Source organism: Lissotriton helveticus, chromosome 2_1, assembly GCF_964261635.1.
Source record: "Lissotriton helveticus chromosome 2_1, aLisHel1.1, whole genome shotgun sequence".
NCBI lineage: Eukaryota > Metazoa > Chordata > Amphibia > Caudata > Salamandridae > Lissotriton > Lissotriton helveticus.
This window is the reverse complement of record NC_136059.1, coordinates 479,020,385-479,036,721: the sequence shown is the minus strand read 5'-3', so window position 1 is coordinate 479,036,721 and position 16,337 is coordinate 479,020,385. Positions and strand designations below refer to the sequence as shown.

Here is a 16,337-nt window from a genome sequence, read left to right as displayed (position 1 = left end):
CTTCCATGGGGAATATATGACAACCATTCTTAACTCCTAATTCCATACAAGGCTCGCACCCATGACTCTTCCTCACACAGCTGAAGAATAGCAACTCATTTAATGCAAAAGAGTAAACCTATTTATGATCTGTGCTGGTGCAGTTATTTTGGTAAGTTGGCTGCAGTAAGAATCCTGTATGGCTGCAACGTTCACCAATCCTAAAGAAGATGATGACCTGAACGACTGGAGATAAATCTTTTAAAAACTTTAGTCGAAACAGATGTCTACTCATGCAGCTGCACTGCGTAATGATGAATATTGGTTGAGACGGAACCATTTGTAGGTGATTAACTAGTCTTCTGTCCTCCTTGCTTATAACAATACTGCTTCCATCGATTTTTGTTTATATGTTGATGTAATTTCCATCCACTAATCCCCTCAATGGTTTTGTTTATTGAAACTACAATGATTTAAAAAAAAAAAAATATATATAATAAGTGGTGGGGCTCCATCAAGAGATTGAGAAGCTGACTCTATCTTGATGGGTTTTTAAAACTCTTCGTTTTAAAACGGGGAACTGGTGTTTAGTTCCCTTAAGTAGAACAAGAGAGAGAATTATTCCTGCAAGAAAATAAAACCCTCTGTGTTGGAACATTTTGTTTGTGGAAAGCATACTTGCGGGAGCTCTTTAGGAGTTATTTTTCAAATCGCTCGTATTAGGAAAGTAAGTCGAAGTGTCTAGTGAAAATCTATTAAAGTGGCTGAAATGGATAATGGACTTGATTCATGAAGGTATTTGCGCAACTAATCTGTTTGAGTGCACAGGTACCTTACTTTACAACTGTGAACGTATGTCATTCACAAAATGCGACTTTACTCCCGTAACCTGTCTGTTTTTGTTTTTTTATGACGTGAAAGTGTTTTAACATGGGGGGTAATGGACCCATAGGTGTTCCTAATCCCATTTTTAGCTCATTCCCATTGAGGATTCAAGTGTCTTTGCAGTTTTAAGAGCGATACAACAGAGTACTTATCTGGACACAAACCATATGAAGCTAGATTGTATTATCCGTAAAGGCTATCACTGCCCTTTTCTATATGCCCCTGTGCAAAAGGTATATAAAAAAATAAATCTATCACAATAACATACCAGGCATACAGCTTGTTGCGGCATCACTCTGCATCCTGCTGTATATACAACTCACCCACACCTACCTCACTTTGAACTTTCTCTTCTCCCCAAATCGTTTGCTACCTCACCCTTGCGTGCTCGCTAAAGCAAGCATCCTTAAAAGTGAATCGGGGCAATGGAATGAGTCTATTGTGGGTCCTTAGTAGTGATCATTTTTAACAATATTTCTAAGTAAATTAGCCTTGAAATTAAATACCTCACGCTTCCTCTAAAGGAGATAATTGCGCCGCTGACTGCTACTCGAATGACATCTCATGTGGATGCAATAGTGCTCATGTTCTGTTTCTGGATGGTATTGTCAATATCTAAGAGTTGAGCAGAAATGAATTTGCTATAAGGGTTTCTGGATTGGCTCTTGTTATTCGATAGTTGTTATAAGATAGTTGAGAGAATTTTAGTGAAAAGAAGTGGTTATTAATTAGATTCTACTTTTTAAAGATTTCCACCATCTTCACCCTTGAAGCCGTATCCAAAAAGACCCCATTATCGAGCAGAGGTCCCTAGATTTCCGGACTGGAGTGAATATGAAGCAATAACATCCAGTGATCACTCGACCATGAGACCCATTGTAATGGTAAGATTCTCTCCCTCCATTTTTTTCATGTGCAGGGTGGGTGGTGGTGGTAGTTTCAACTAAATCCTTGATTGCGCATAGTTTGCTGGAAGAAAACCTTTTGCAAAGTTCCATTTGTGTTTAAAAGGAAAAAATGCTTACAATGTAGTATCATACATTAAATACTTGCCTATAGTTAATTCATTCTTTCTTCCCTGAAGTGTACTATTGAAATTTATCAGGGTACATTCTTAACTATTTTCAGTTATATATTAGGCACGTATCATCTTATCATTCAGAATTTCTTTGTATTGTAAAGCAATTCATTTTAGGAATTTGCAATGTAATGTTACCCCAAAACAATGCTATTTGGGAAAAAACTAGCAACCTTTGTTGCATGTAGTTCTGCTATTTGGAACTTACAAGCATCTTTTGTCTTTGCAGAAATCCTAAATATAAAGTTGAAAGTACTTCTGCTTGAGCTTGTGCACGTATTTGTTGGTATTTAGAGCAAGAATAGTTGTGTGTGCAAAGACGTTTTGTACATGGGATTGGTTGGGAGGCGAACAAAAATTGTGTACATCCAGTTGGGAATTAAAAATGATATAGGAGACTCTTCTGCATTGGGCTAGGTATATGGGCGTAACACAGCCCCCTGCAAGGACCCCATTTAGCCCAAAGCTCATGAATATTTGTGAGTTATTGAAGGCGTGGACCCCTTATTACATTTTAAAGGGGACCCATCATTTTGCGTTGGGCCACATGTGTGGGAAACTGGGGAGATGCTTACAGCAGCACTTTTTGTAATCAAAGGAGGACTAGCTTATTTGTGAGTGATACAGGACTCAGGACTGTATGGGGATGGGAAAACTATTTAGTTTTCTTATGAAGCCCTCACCCACCAACCTAGTTGGTGGCATGCTTCATCATCGGGCCCACCCAGTGAAACCGAATGTGTCCCGGGTGCGCTACACCGCCTGTATTACTGCAGAGCTGGTATTTGGCGGAGTGTGCAGTGTTGGGTGACAAAAAAGTGAAGCTTTAAAAGCTATACAGTGGTCCCAGTGCCCGAGGGGGTAAAACTTTAATGTCTGGACCTCTGTTAGTGTTAAAAGCAAGGCAGTGGATGTAGGTGGAGTGTATTTTATGAACTCCTGCATCCGGTGTGTGGTCTACATGTTTCAGCCAAGCCTTTCTTGAAAACTGTCTTTCCTCAGGAACGTAGGTCTCTCTCTCTCTCTCTCTCACTCACTCACTCACTCACTCACTCACTCTCTCACTCTCTCACTCTCTCACTCTCTCACTCTCTCACTCTCTCACTCTCTCACTCTCTAAAACGTGTGGTAGTTAGACTTTTTGTGTAGTGTTTCAGTTTCAAAGAACTTTATTCGGTTAAAAACAAATAACCATAAAAGTAACAAACATAAAGACAAATTACAATAATTACAGCTCATAATTGTTAGTTCAGAGAGGGAGATCAAATAGACAATTATCCAATAAGGTAAAATTTAAACCATTTCAGTTATCATTTGTTTTCGTGATTTAAAAACACTCTTTAAAAAATTTAAAACCACAGTTACAGTTAAAACCGTATCCATTCTCTGTACTTCTAAAAAAGCTGGGCGGCATCTGGTTAAATTCATTTCTTTTAAAAAAGGGACGATAATTTTTCTGCGAGGGGCACCATAAAGTCTGCAGAAAAAGAGGATATGGATATCTGATTGATTTGACATACCATCACACGGACAAGTGGGCAACATACGCTTCCATGAGTTCATGCTAGGAAAGGACACCAATCTAAAAAACATACAAAATCTAAAACGAGTTAAAAGAAAGCGATCATAGTTTGACATGGGCAGGGATAAATATGGCTGTACAGAGTTAGTCTCGCAAAGAGTAGAAAGGTGGGAATGTACTGAATGTTTCAGGGTTTCAGCTCTCTTCCTCTTAGCCTCAAGATGGTCCAGACAGAGGGTTTTTAGTGTATTCCTAGGAATGCTACACATTGAAGATGGATCCGAATAGTAAGAGTAGCATCCAATCTACACTTTACATATCCCAACCATTCTACTCTATCCACGTGATCCAAACTGAGGATGTCCTGTAACAGGGCCCGGTTCATAACGCATTCATTTGTGGTCCATACCCTGTGCCACAATAGGATAGGTTGAATTTTGATGATGTCTGTTATGTAAGGTTGGCCAAGTTCTGCGTGACCGTTAAATGTTGCTGCACACTGTGGGACTGCTAGGACTTCCCTCAAAAATTTATTTTCCACCACCTGGATTGGATCAACATTTGCGTACCCCCACAAGCCTGAGCCATACATAGCCACAGATATACATGTTGCTCTATATATAGTTAGCATTTCTTTTATCGGCTTCATGCCCAGTTTTCTAACAAAAAAGGTTGGGGTATTATCTAGTGGCACATTGTTTAAAAACATCCGTTTCATAGGTTTACCTGATTTTGGACCACAGTTCATTGTAAAAGTTTTGCTACAGTTTACTCGTAAATCTAGATTCAGCATAAAATTCTCGAAAGTAACTACTAGTTTTTGCAGAGCACGAGGAGTACGTGCCAAAAGTACGGCATCATCTGCATACATGAGTGCAGGGATTGCCCTCCTCCCCACCCTGGGCATATCTCCGCACTCATGCAGCAGGTGATGCTCAAGCCCATTGATGTAAAGAAGAAATAAAAAAGGTGCTAGTACGCAGCCTTGCCGCACTCCCCGGCCCACGCTGAATTGTCTGGAGCATTCGCCCCCCCTACCGTAGCTTACAGAAGCTGTGGCTCCACTGTAAAGATCCCTCAAAAAACAGATTATGGTGTTGTCCACACCCAAACCTTTCATTATTGCCCACAATTTAGTGTGTGATACGCAGTCGAACGCAGATGAAAGATCTACAAAAGTAAAATACAAGCGTTCCGACTTTATCCTTATATATTTATGCTGCAGTAGCATTAAATTTAGGCCTTGCTCGATTGTACCAATCCCTTTTTGAAAACCAAATTGCAAATCACTCATAATTTCATTTTCCTCCGCCCAGCTTTGGAGTCTTGCCAACACTATACGTCCCAAAATTTTTATTGATGAATCAAGAAGGGAGATTGGCCTGTAGCAGGCACAGCTGTTTCTGTCCCCCTTCTTGTAAATTGGGACGATAACGGAGTTAAACCAGGATTCTTTTAGGCCCCTAGATAGTGCCGCATTAAAAAGTTGAACCAACATTGGACCCCAGATTTCAGTGTTTACTTTAAATAGGTCCGCAGGGATCCCATCAGGCCCGGCTGCCTTGCCACCTTTAGTTGCTCTCAAGGCAAGCAATACCTCATCAAGTGTTACAACCAAATTAGAACTTGGTTGTAAATCCAGACTAATATGGGAGCCACCGCTATGGGTATCATCCTGTGCCTTATAGAGATCGGAGAAATGATCTACCCAATTATCCTCATTTATTGCGATCTCAATTCGCGCCGTATGGGTTTCATAAGGGAAAGGGGTGTTAATTACCTTCCAAAATACAGCGGGATTTTTAGTTTTTGAAGCCTCGCAGAGTGAATCTAATACCTCCTTATTTAGCACAGATTTCCTTAGTTTCAGGGCCTGATTATAAGCGGACCTGCATGCTCTTATTTCACCTATATCCCTGGGACTTCTGTGTACTGCCTGTTTTAGATTTTTCAACGCCCTAGTACATGCGCTATCAAACCAGCTTTTAGATCCTTTGCCTCTACGTTTCGCCTCCACCCTTAGGCTACTTTTTATGCTTGTAGCTATTATACAAAAGTGCTCAATTATTTGGTCATTGTTAGAGTTATCACCCAAACAAATCATAAAACTATTAGAGCACGCCTCCCAGAGTTCCTTAAAGAAGGTTGTGGGGATTACTTTGCTCCAATTAAGTGTATACCCATTTTGTCTCCCAAGGACAACATCAACCGCTGCCCCTGCAGGTGGCGCGGCCGTAGATGGGTCTGGGAACAAAACTGCTACCTTAAGGCATTGGGGAAGATGGTCACTTATGGGCAGTTTAATATTTGTAACCCCCACCACTCTATGATTAAGATTACTGGAGGAAATAATAAAGTCAATAGTTGACTCCAAGCCTCTACCAACAAAGGTCGGGGCAAAGGGTGTAGGTTTTAGGGCTAATTCATTAGCAAACCCTAAATCGAACATGAATAATAATTCATTAAGCAAGTCCCCCATCAGAGTATGATCGAAGTGAGTCAGATACGTGTCTCTCTCTGTCATAAGGCCACATAGGCCCTGACTCCCTTTGGTACAGAGTGAGCAATTAAAATCCCCCCCCCATAAAATTGCCAATTCTTTGTCATTTTTATCAACCTCTAACTGAACTTCTTCCTTAAGTTGCTTCATTGCAACCACAATTTCTTCCCTCGGGACATTATTATAAAAGTTAATAATCACCTTCGCTCCTTTAAAATTTCTTAAAATTATGAGCTGAAAATAATTGGATTGTAAATGGCAGTGAGCTTGTTTAATTTTAAGTTGGTTTGAGACAAACGTAGTCAAACCACCCTTAGCCCTTCCAAAGTGGCCTCCCACAGCTGGAGTAAAGAAGGTTCTATAGCCATTTACATGGATTGGGTCCTGAGTCCATGTTTCTTGCAGGGCCACTATTTCCTGACCGCTTATTACCGACTCCCAGGCTGGGTTAGTAATTTTTTGCCTCAACCCTGCTACGTTCCAGAACAGCAGTGTACAGAGGTCACTCTTCACCTGTATCGGATCTTTTCCTATCTTTTCCCCACTCCCGCTATTATCACCTACGGTAGATTGCATCTGGTCCAGGGTATCACTATCACAGGATGTCATTCTATCGGAAGTGATGGACTCATATATTGTGGTCAATTCTTGAGGTAACTCAATAGGGACCTCAGTACTATTAGGGAAAACCCCACCCCCAGTAGGAACTTGAAGAACTGGAGGAAGGGGGTTTTTCCCAACCACATTTTTTCGGGGTAACTGAGCTTGCTGTCAATCCACCCCTTCCAGGCCAGAAAAAATCTGGAAGCGATTTTGAATTGGTAGGTTGTACATATGTGGGAGCAATCCTCTATTATTCCATGATCTACCTTGAGTGAGGTTAGGCTCCAAATATGGTGGATATTGATTACTGGAGGGGGGGTAATGACAGGCTTGATGCTGAATTCTGGGATAGGAGTCCTCCGGCCTCTGGATATAAATAGAGGGATCTTGGGCACTTAGAAAAGCAGAACTACCCGACATTGGTGGAACCCCCCTTGGACCAACCCTGTCCCATGGTCTTACATTTCCAAACCCCCGATGTTGATGGACTGGCTTCTTAAATAGCTGCCTGTCCCTGCCCCAGTTATTAAAGCTTTTTGACGGTGCATATGGATAGAAATAAAATAAAAGGTGCGTGGAGATGGAAGCGCTGCTATCAGCATTAAACCAATCCCCGATATGCCTCACGGCCCTATAATCCTTGAAGTTGATGATTATAACGTCACCGTTTCTATCCTTTGGCCTGGTTCCCACCCAATTGGCACGCCTTACGCTTATGATTTCACCATTTATAGATGCAGGTAACGGTCTATTATCTCGGAGCCAGAAGGTGACCTTGTTCCGTAATGCTCCGCGATCTTCCCATTTACCTGCAGGCAGTTCTGGTACCCCTGCCATTACAATGACATAAGGGGCCGAATCTGGGGATAAGTCTACAGTACGACTCGTTTTTTCAGGAACAATGGCCAAGACATTCCCATTTCTCGACTTAGTTGTTGATAGGTCCTTACTACCATCTTGGTTTTGGATTCCCCCTGGTTTGGATGTTTGCTCCTTCGTTACAGGAGCCGCCAGTTGGGGTATAGCCAATTGTGTGGTGGGAGTTAATAACGTAATTGCGGGGCTATCTGGTCTTATCCCCTCTTGCCCTGATTTCTTTTTTTGCACAGGTGCTGATGTTATGGGTGCAAGTGATGGAGGGGGAACTGTTACTTTAAATTTTACAGGAGGGTTCGTTTTTACTGTGGAGTTCATCTTAACTTTTTCTAGCCCCTTTACCAGATCAAGTAAAAGCAGGGAATTTTGTTCGACCTTCTTCTCTATTTTATCTAACTGTGTACACATTGTAAAGGTCTTATCAAGAAGTGGTTGCATCACACCCCTAATAAGTTCTACAATCTTGACCATCATGGCCTCCTCATTTACTAAAATTTGACCAATTTGTGACTGTGATGAATGAACTACCCCTTTCCTTATTTTCTGTGCTCGAGTACCCAGTGGCTCACCCCCCCTTTTTTTACTGTTTCTCATAGTAAGTGGAGAAGTAGGGGACCCAGGAGACGGCTCAATATAGAGTTTTGGGGAGCCCGATAATCTGACACTATCATTCCCTATAGGTAAGTCCACTAAGGATGAGCTAGTTGGTGTACTAGACAAAAGGTTTTTGCTTATCTCAACGGGGTCAGCAGGAAGGCTGTCAATATTATCTGTGATCCCTGAATTTGACAGATCAATAAGTAACACGGAATCTCTAGGGCGCTTGGGCGAAGTGGCATCCCCTATTCCCCCTAAGTTAGAAGATCTCATTTCTGAGAATAATGGTAAAGTTCCACACTCACTCCCCTCTCCTTGTGTAATTTTATGGGTTGTCTTCCTTTGCTTCCCCCTTCGTCTCACTCGAGCTTTCTTAAATCTTCTAGGGGATTCTTTTGTTACGGGGACATGTGTTTCTAAAGAAACTGCTGTGCCTGATCCTATGGGGGCTAAAGCATGGGAGTCCTCATCATGCTGACCCGCATGGACCATGGCAGTTACAGTAGTTACTTTGCCAGCAGGGGCAGGATGTTCCTTTTCCAAGGGTGTATCAGAGATAGTGGCTGGGAGCTCCGGTGTAATAGTAATTTTAGGCGGATGTTCCAATCCCAGGGACACCCTTCTGTTGCTATTGATTAGCGCTACCTTCTTGATTAAAAAAATTGTCCATAGTTACCAATTTGGAGGACATAATGGAAGATAGTTCCAGGCTAAAGTGGGGAACAAACGTGGCTTCAAAAGAATGTTTTCTCACTCACGTGCTTTGTAAATATCAGGCAAGGGTCAACGATGAAGAGATTTTGGCCCCGGCCCGGCTCCTCGGTCCCCGGAGGGCCACAGAGGGCCCGCCCTTTGCCCGGGCTTAGCCCCCGGCGCTCCCGCGCAGCGTAGGACTCTAATATTTATAGGCCAGAGGCCATTGGGCCAAGTTGTTGGAGGTGGGGCGGGGCGGTCAGGGAGAGCGGGGCCAGGTGACTCGGCCACTGACACCGGGACTCCTGGGAAGGCGAGTCCCGGTTCGCGCTCGCAGCCCTGCAGCCTCGGACAAACCCCACAGGAACAGCTGATGCAGGGGAATCAGGAACGTCAGGCAAATGGAAACCGAAGCGGGACCCGCAAGGCGTGGGTTGAAAAGCCTTGCTCCTTGTAAGTAGCAGCAGCGCCGGTTTCAAGTTTGACAAAGAGTGTCCCACGTAGCAAAGAGTCCTTGCCCCTTTTCAATTGTTGGAGGTGGGGCGGGGCGGTCAGGGAGAGCGGGGCCAGGTGACTCGGCCACTGACACCGGGACTCCTGGGAAGGCGAGTCCCGGTTCGCGCTCGCAGCCCTGCAGCCTCAGACAAACCCCACAGGAACAGCTGATGCAGGGGAATCAGGAACGTCAGGCAAATGGAAACCGAAGCGGGACCCGCGAAGCGGGTACCGCAAGGCGTGGGTTGAAAAGCCTTGCTCCTTGTAAGTAGCAGCAGCGCCGGTTTCAAGTTTGACAAAGAGTGTAGTGAGATTTGGAGTACCTGGTCCATTGGGATCAGATTTAGATGCCCCCTAGTTTAGCATTGACTGTATACAGCAACAACAGACAGTGAAAGTATATTGACTCCATTCCTGTGGCTGGAGGTTGGAGAAGTGAGAGAGGATAGAAACTAGTCTTTCTTTATTAATTCCATAAAAACATTGCTAGAAAAAGACTGACTGCTAATTCGTTCTTTATTTGCACTGTTATTTACTAGATGATAGGGAGTGTAGTTTCTGTTATGTTTGTTAACAGGTTTATTAAGCGCAACACCTTCCCCAGCAAAGAGGTGTCCAGCAGTGCGGTGACAGAACATGAAAGGACCAAGGACTTACGGAATGGGGAAGAGAGAGGTTTTTAGAGATTTCCTAAATTCAAGGTAGTTGGTGAACCCTCAAATATGGGCCGGTGAAGAATTCCAGAGGATGACTGCTCTATTCTGATAGGAACGACCACAAGCACAAACCCTCCTGACTCTAGGAACCACCACCAGAGCTGGCGTCAGGGGACATAAGGTAAAAGCAGGTCAGTCAAGATTTTAGGAGATGCCAGTTTCAGAGTTCTAAAGGCTATACAAAGAGCCCTAATCTCGATGCGCCTAGCCACAGGTAGCAAGTGTAAACAGCAAATGGCGCTTGTCACTGAGCAGACTCGGCGCAGACCAAAGGGGGATCTTACAGCTGCGTTCTGGACTCTCTGTAGCCTCTGAACTTCAGACTTATTAGCTTCCAAATTCAGTGAATTCACATAGTCCAGTTGTGACCTAATCAGGGCCTGGATGATGATCTGCATAGTAGGGGTGTCGAAGAAGCCCAGAATAGGTTCGAGTCCCCGGAGCAGTCCGAAACAGGTACCTGACACTGTCTGAGTCTGAAAATTAAGTGAGGCATCCATCCAGACCCCTAGATACTTCACTGCTTGCTTAGGGACAGAGGCAGTGTCTTGGCTCTTAGGCCACCAGAGCTCACTAAATAGACCATGGTGTCTGCCCACCAACAACACCTCCGACTTGTTGGCATTCAGCTGGAGACAGTTGACAGTCATCCACTCGGCGACTGCCGCAAGATCACCCTGAAATTTCAGGGCGTCGTGCTTAGTCGCATGAGAGAGCCACCACCAACTGTGTGTGGTCGGCATAGGAGACCATGGTCAGCCCTCTGCTCTTGGCTACTCCGGCCAGAGGTTGGACATAAAGATTGAAAAGCAGAGTGCTCAGGGAGGAGCCCTGTGGTACCCTCTGACTTATGGGATCGGTTGCTGGAGGTGAAGGGAGGAGCAATCGCCTGGAACATCCTATCCGCATGAAAAGAGGCCAGCCACTGCAAAGCAGAGCCAGTAACTCCTGCCTCCTCCAGGCGACGAAGCAAGATGACATGAGACACCGTGTCAAACGCGGTAGTACGGTCTAGTAGGATTAGTGCTGTCTGCCCGGCGTCTAAAGCTTTCCAAAGATCCAAAGATGTTCAGTCACAGCCAAGAGCACTGACTCTGAAGGGTCAAACCTGTTATTGACATTTAAAAATTCCATGAGGAGAGAGTTAACATAGACCTCCGTGATCTTTGTGGCCCAGGGTAACAGGGCGATTGGCAGAAAGTTCTCTGGCTTTTTAGGGTCTAAGGAAAGATTTTTAAGCAGCGGTAGCACCGTTGCCTGTTTCCAAGCTGTAGGCACGAACGCTGTACTAAGGGACGCATTGATCACTTGTTCCAGTGGTAAAATAATAGGAAGAATTTTCCAAAATTGGTTGGGCTTCAGGGGATCGACAGGAGAGCCTGACTTGACTTTGGAACAAAGGATAAAAAATGCGTTCTGAGGAATGGGGGAAAAGCCTCTAATGTAGCATTATTGTGATTACAGGGTACCTCAGGGGGACCAGGGAGGATCGTAGGGAAATATTAGTAGATATTGTCTACCTTCTTAACAAAGAAGGCAGCCAGCGCTTCACACTGCTGGTCAGAAGTGATCAGTGATCCAGCGGCATCCTTTGGATTTTTAAGGCTAGAGACTATAGAAAAGATGCTCTGCTGGATTAGTGCTCTTGCTGATTTGCTCTGCAAAGAAAGCTGCGTGCTCAACTTGGATGGCCTCATGATATCTCCTTATGGCGGTCCGATAGGAGATTAGGACGGATCAAAATCCTTCCTCCAAGCTCCAACGTTTTGCAAATTTTACGCAGGACAGCCAGCTTGGTGTTGTACCATGGATTAGATCTGGAACAACGTTTCATGGACTTTTTAGCAGGAATAAGGCTGTCCAGGGGCATACTGATCCTATTACAGAAGGCCAAATTAGCCTCATTGGGGTCAGCCGAAAAATCTGGGGGAGTAGTGGGCAGGTACGTTTAAAATAGATCCTAATTCAATTTGTGCCAGGGACGTTTAAGCGAGAAGGTTTTCACTAAATTACACGTGGGCGTGATGCCCTGAATGGACATGGAAACTAAAAAGTGATCCGATCAGCCCATCGGGACAGGAGTACGAACCGTGAGGGAAGGTAAATTGGTGAAAACTGGGTCCAGTAAATGACCAGCTGAGTGTGTTGGGCCAACGACCCGTTGATCGAGCTGACACGCAGCGAGATCAGCCCAAAAACTGGCCACTTCCGGGTCAGAGAGATTGTTCAGATGCAAATTAAGATCTCCTATGACTGTAAACTTAGAAGCATTAACCACCAAGGCACTTACTGTCTCTGTGAGAGGTTCCCTAAACATTTTTGAGAGACCCGGAGGTCGGTAAATTAAAAAACCTGTCATGGTGTAGTTAGCGTTCAAAGTGATTTTAAAATGGGCGCATTCGCAACTGGAAAGAAATTGTTTTGTGAAGGAGAAAAGATAGCTAGTTTTAAAAACAACAGCAATCCCCCCACCTCTCGATGCCCTATTGAGGGTATTTTTTGTATGTTGCTCAGGGTGGGGAAGATTCCAGGTAGAGCCTGTCCTTTTGTCTGTTCTGATTACTGCTTCATGAAAGCTGATGACAGCCAGGCGCAGAGAACTCTCATTTCATTCTACCCTTGTTTTGAATACTCCTTTTGGAGCCAGCATCATTGCTACCAGCTGTGAGATCCATCTCTTTGCACAAAGGCTGTGTCTGAGGATCAGCCATGGAACAACATTTAAAGAAGAACCATTCTAAACTTGTTCACATACCATGCGACCGGGATTATAGATGCTGGGGACTATGGTATTCTCAGATACTTCCTTATGAGGCAGAGAGGGCGTATATAATTGATTATATATAATTGATTATAAGGCCTGAAATAAAAAACTTACTTATTTTCAAGACATAAGCACTGTGAGGAGCATCTCTGAAGATGATCCTCACCAGGACTGTTTGTAATGCTGTCCCTGATGCTAAAGGCCATGGCATTTGTAAGTCTTTTCTGTAAGGACTAATAAATAAAAAGAGGTATGAATTAGATATTTTTTGATTTTTTGCAAGAGCGAGCTACACAAAGGGTAAAGTGCCTTCTGACCTCACCTAAAACTGAAGAGCCCAGGGTCCTCCACAGAGGGAATACAGAGTCTCACTCTGTCTCCTCAAAAATCTTCTGTCTGCTCTTTGAGTTATTCCTGGCTCCTGATCTAGCTGACGTCTTGCCACTGCCTCCTCTGAACGATAAGCTTGTTATCATGGTCTTTTAAGTTGCCTCACACAATGGTGCCAAGGTATTTTCTTCCCAAAAACTATTTTTATGATAAATTTAAAATTCACAACAAAATAAGATTAAACAGCCTATTAATACAGAGGCATTCTTCAGTATAATAGAGATTGAGGGATATCTTGTCTGTCCAGGCTACACTGCATGTTCCTTCACTGGACCCCAAATGTAGCTGTTCTTTCACAGCTTCCACACCAGGCTATTTTTGAGCACCAATCTTCGAATCTTGAATCAGTGGTGTTGCACCATTGTTTAGCAGTGTCGCTTCCAGCAACCATCAGTCACTCATCCGATATTAATTTGATTTACGTTGTGAATTATCATCAAAACACCCAAGGCATTCAATTTCAAAGACCAATCCTTTGAAGGAGAGGTGTGGCGCCGCGGCCAGGGCGACTGACGCTGGAATCTGGGGATCACGGTTCGAATCCCGGCTCCGGCGGCAGGTTAGCCCAGCACCATGTGACTCTGGGCAATAGCTTGCTTAATCTTCCCGACGGCCTCCAGCGCCTAGAGACGCTTACGGGTGATTGTTTGTGCTTTACAAATGTGGATTATTATTATAAATCCTAAATGTTGGACACAGCTAGTCTCTGTCTGGAACCAGAAACCACGGGTGTTTGGGCAGGTATATAGTATAGGAAAGATAAATACCTACCACATTCCCTCAGCATGGAGAAGAGCATGCTCGTACATATTTCTGCATTTGGGTGCTTGTATATTAAACCGTGAGAATGATTTTTAAGTGCACCAACCTAAAGCCGGTATGTCACTAATTCTTTAGACTACTTTGGCGCCTCCTCCCATTCAGTCCTCCAAGGGGCTGAGTACTCCAGATCGGCTAAATACCTCTACGTACCAGGGGTAGTACACGTGGAAGTTATATTATGGTATAACATGAGGTAAATTATCACAATTGTCTATAAAATAGACTATCCAACTGTTACTTTTATTTGCCAACATTTTGCTAATAGCTGTAATTTTATTATAGTCAAAACCATTTCCCGCTAGTAACTGTTAAAACTTCTGTTTTACAAAACTATCCAGCAGCTTATTCCAACATCATGTTGCGATAAACATCATACCTAAATATGAGTAATTTATGACCATTTCAAAGCTAACCCCTCATTTGCCAGCTGAACATATGTAGTCTTATTTTATTTTTTGTCCCATGTACCCTTCTTCCTACGCTGCACCCTCCAAACATACCCGCCCACTCCAACATTGCCGAAACTATGAGCAAAACAGTTATGTGATTCATCCCTGTGAAGGCTAGAGAGGCAGAGAAACAACTCAACTTAGTTGGAGATGTGCGGCTGAGTGGAATGCCTTGTCCAGTGGCCACTGCGATTTTCTTTTTTTATTGCGTGCCCATTCAGTTCTACGAAGCCCTGGAAAAATTTCTGTGTGATTTGGAGGCCAGACCAAGATCAGAGTCCAGAAATACAAGTTATAGATGGGGCGTATCTCCAAGAACTTGGTGAACTCCTGGCTTCCAAACCTGGGACTTAATTAGTATTCCCAAAGTGGGTGACCTAATTGAGAATGGAGTCTTTATCTCCTTTAAGGCTCTTCAGAGACCACCAACTCCACAACGCTCATTCCCTTCTGATAATTAGAACTCAGACACTTATGGAGGCAGATGGTATAGTAAATACAAAATATATACCAGCGTCTAAAGATAAGAGAAAGAAAGGCAATACTCAACAAGATTCAAACAAATTTTTCGAAATAACATAACATTTATGTGTATAGATTCCCATCATTCACCAAGCCTGGTGATTAGCTTCATCATTTGGGTATCCTTTTGTGTAAACTGACATTCTTGCTCTATAGATATCAGAGCTCTAGGATGTCAAAAAGGTATGGTTACCAAGATGAGCAGAATGTGAATAATAGAATATATGGGATCAATATATAAGTGCAGTACAAACGTGAAGTGAAAAAATGTAAAATTGATGCATGATCAGACTGTAAATTTTATTAGTGTCTGTCACGATCAAAGGTTAAAAACAAAACTCAAGGACCAGTTTTAACAAATAGCTGTCCTAAACAGAAGTGGTCAATCCCCTATCTAAACTTTTTTGTGTGTCTTGGCAGATGGTATAGACCTGGACCTTCCAGCTTATACTGTCATGGAAGGTAGGCTCCTGATCGGTGAACTGATGGACAAAGCATTCTCCTCAGTTTAGAAAACCATTAATAATTCAATGGATGGTCTAAAAAAAACTGAGGGCTACGTGGGATCGGTACTGGGAGAACAGGATAATCTTGATTGGGTGGAAATGTTCATGCACTCAAAGAAGTGGCAATCAAATTGAGATTGAAACTTATCCAACTTAAAATTCTACACTGGGTCTACTTTGATAGTGGCTCCATAAAATCGGGACGGTGATGTCCCCAGAATGTTTGAGGTGTAGAGGGCAGAGGGGAGACTTCTGTCACACCCTGTGGGCCTGCCCGATCATACACGCATACTGGAAGAAGGTGATACACAAATTGGATAAAGTGGTAGGAGCAACACTCCCTGACAACCCTAAGTATGTAATTTTGGGTATACCCAACGATGTTGATGATCCCGTGGCAAAACTACTCTTCTGTATCTTGGGTCGCTAAGTAGCAAAGAGAGATGTAGCAAAACACTGGGGACCCTCTGAGCCGCCATCTAGGTCTTCCACCAAAGCCTCTTGTAGTCTTCGAAGACAATGGCATAAAATAACGCCAGATCGATTGACGGACACCTGTCCGGCCAATGTCAACTTGTCATTAGGAAATATCGAGGATTGTTTGGCTAGTTACAACACTATAGTAGAAACATCCTTAGATCAATTGGCCCCCATTGAAATCATACTCCAATCTGACAAGACACTAGCATTCTGCATGGTTATCGCCAGATCTAAGGAAGGATAAAAGCCTCTGCCAAAAGCTGTAAAGACGTTTGCGTCTCTCCCATGAAGCTAACGATAAAAATAGGTATTAGATCTCACTAGCCCATTATCATAAGAACCTAAAAAATGCACGTAGAGGCCATATTGAGTCGCAACTTAATCAGGCAGGGAAATTCTCTAAAGAACTCTACGGCATCCTCAATTCCTTCACGAATCCCAAGGCCTGTCTCAATGAAGT

General features: G+C 43.5%; 1 protein-coding gene across 2 annotated transcripts in view; it reads left to right on the top strand.

Annotated features, from left to right (window-relative positions):
• DEPDC1B (DEP domain containing 1B) overlaps positions 1-16,337 on the top strand; it is a 330,019-nt gene that overhangs the window by 68,054 nt on the left and 245,628 nt on the right. For both annotated transcript variants that reach the window (XM_078675128.1, XM_078675129.1), the window contains one exon: positions 1,613-1,748. In XM_078675128.1, coding sequence (XP_078531254.1) covers positions 1,613-1,748 — 136 coding nt within the window. The remainder of the gene's footprint in view (positions 1-1,612; positions 1,749-16,337) is intronic.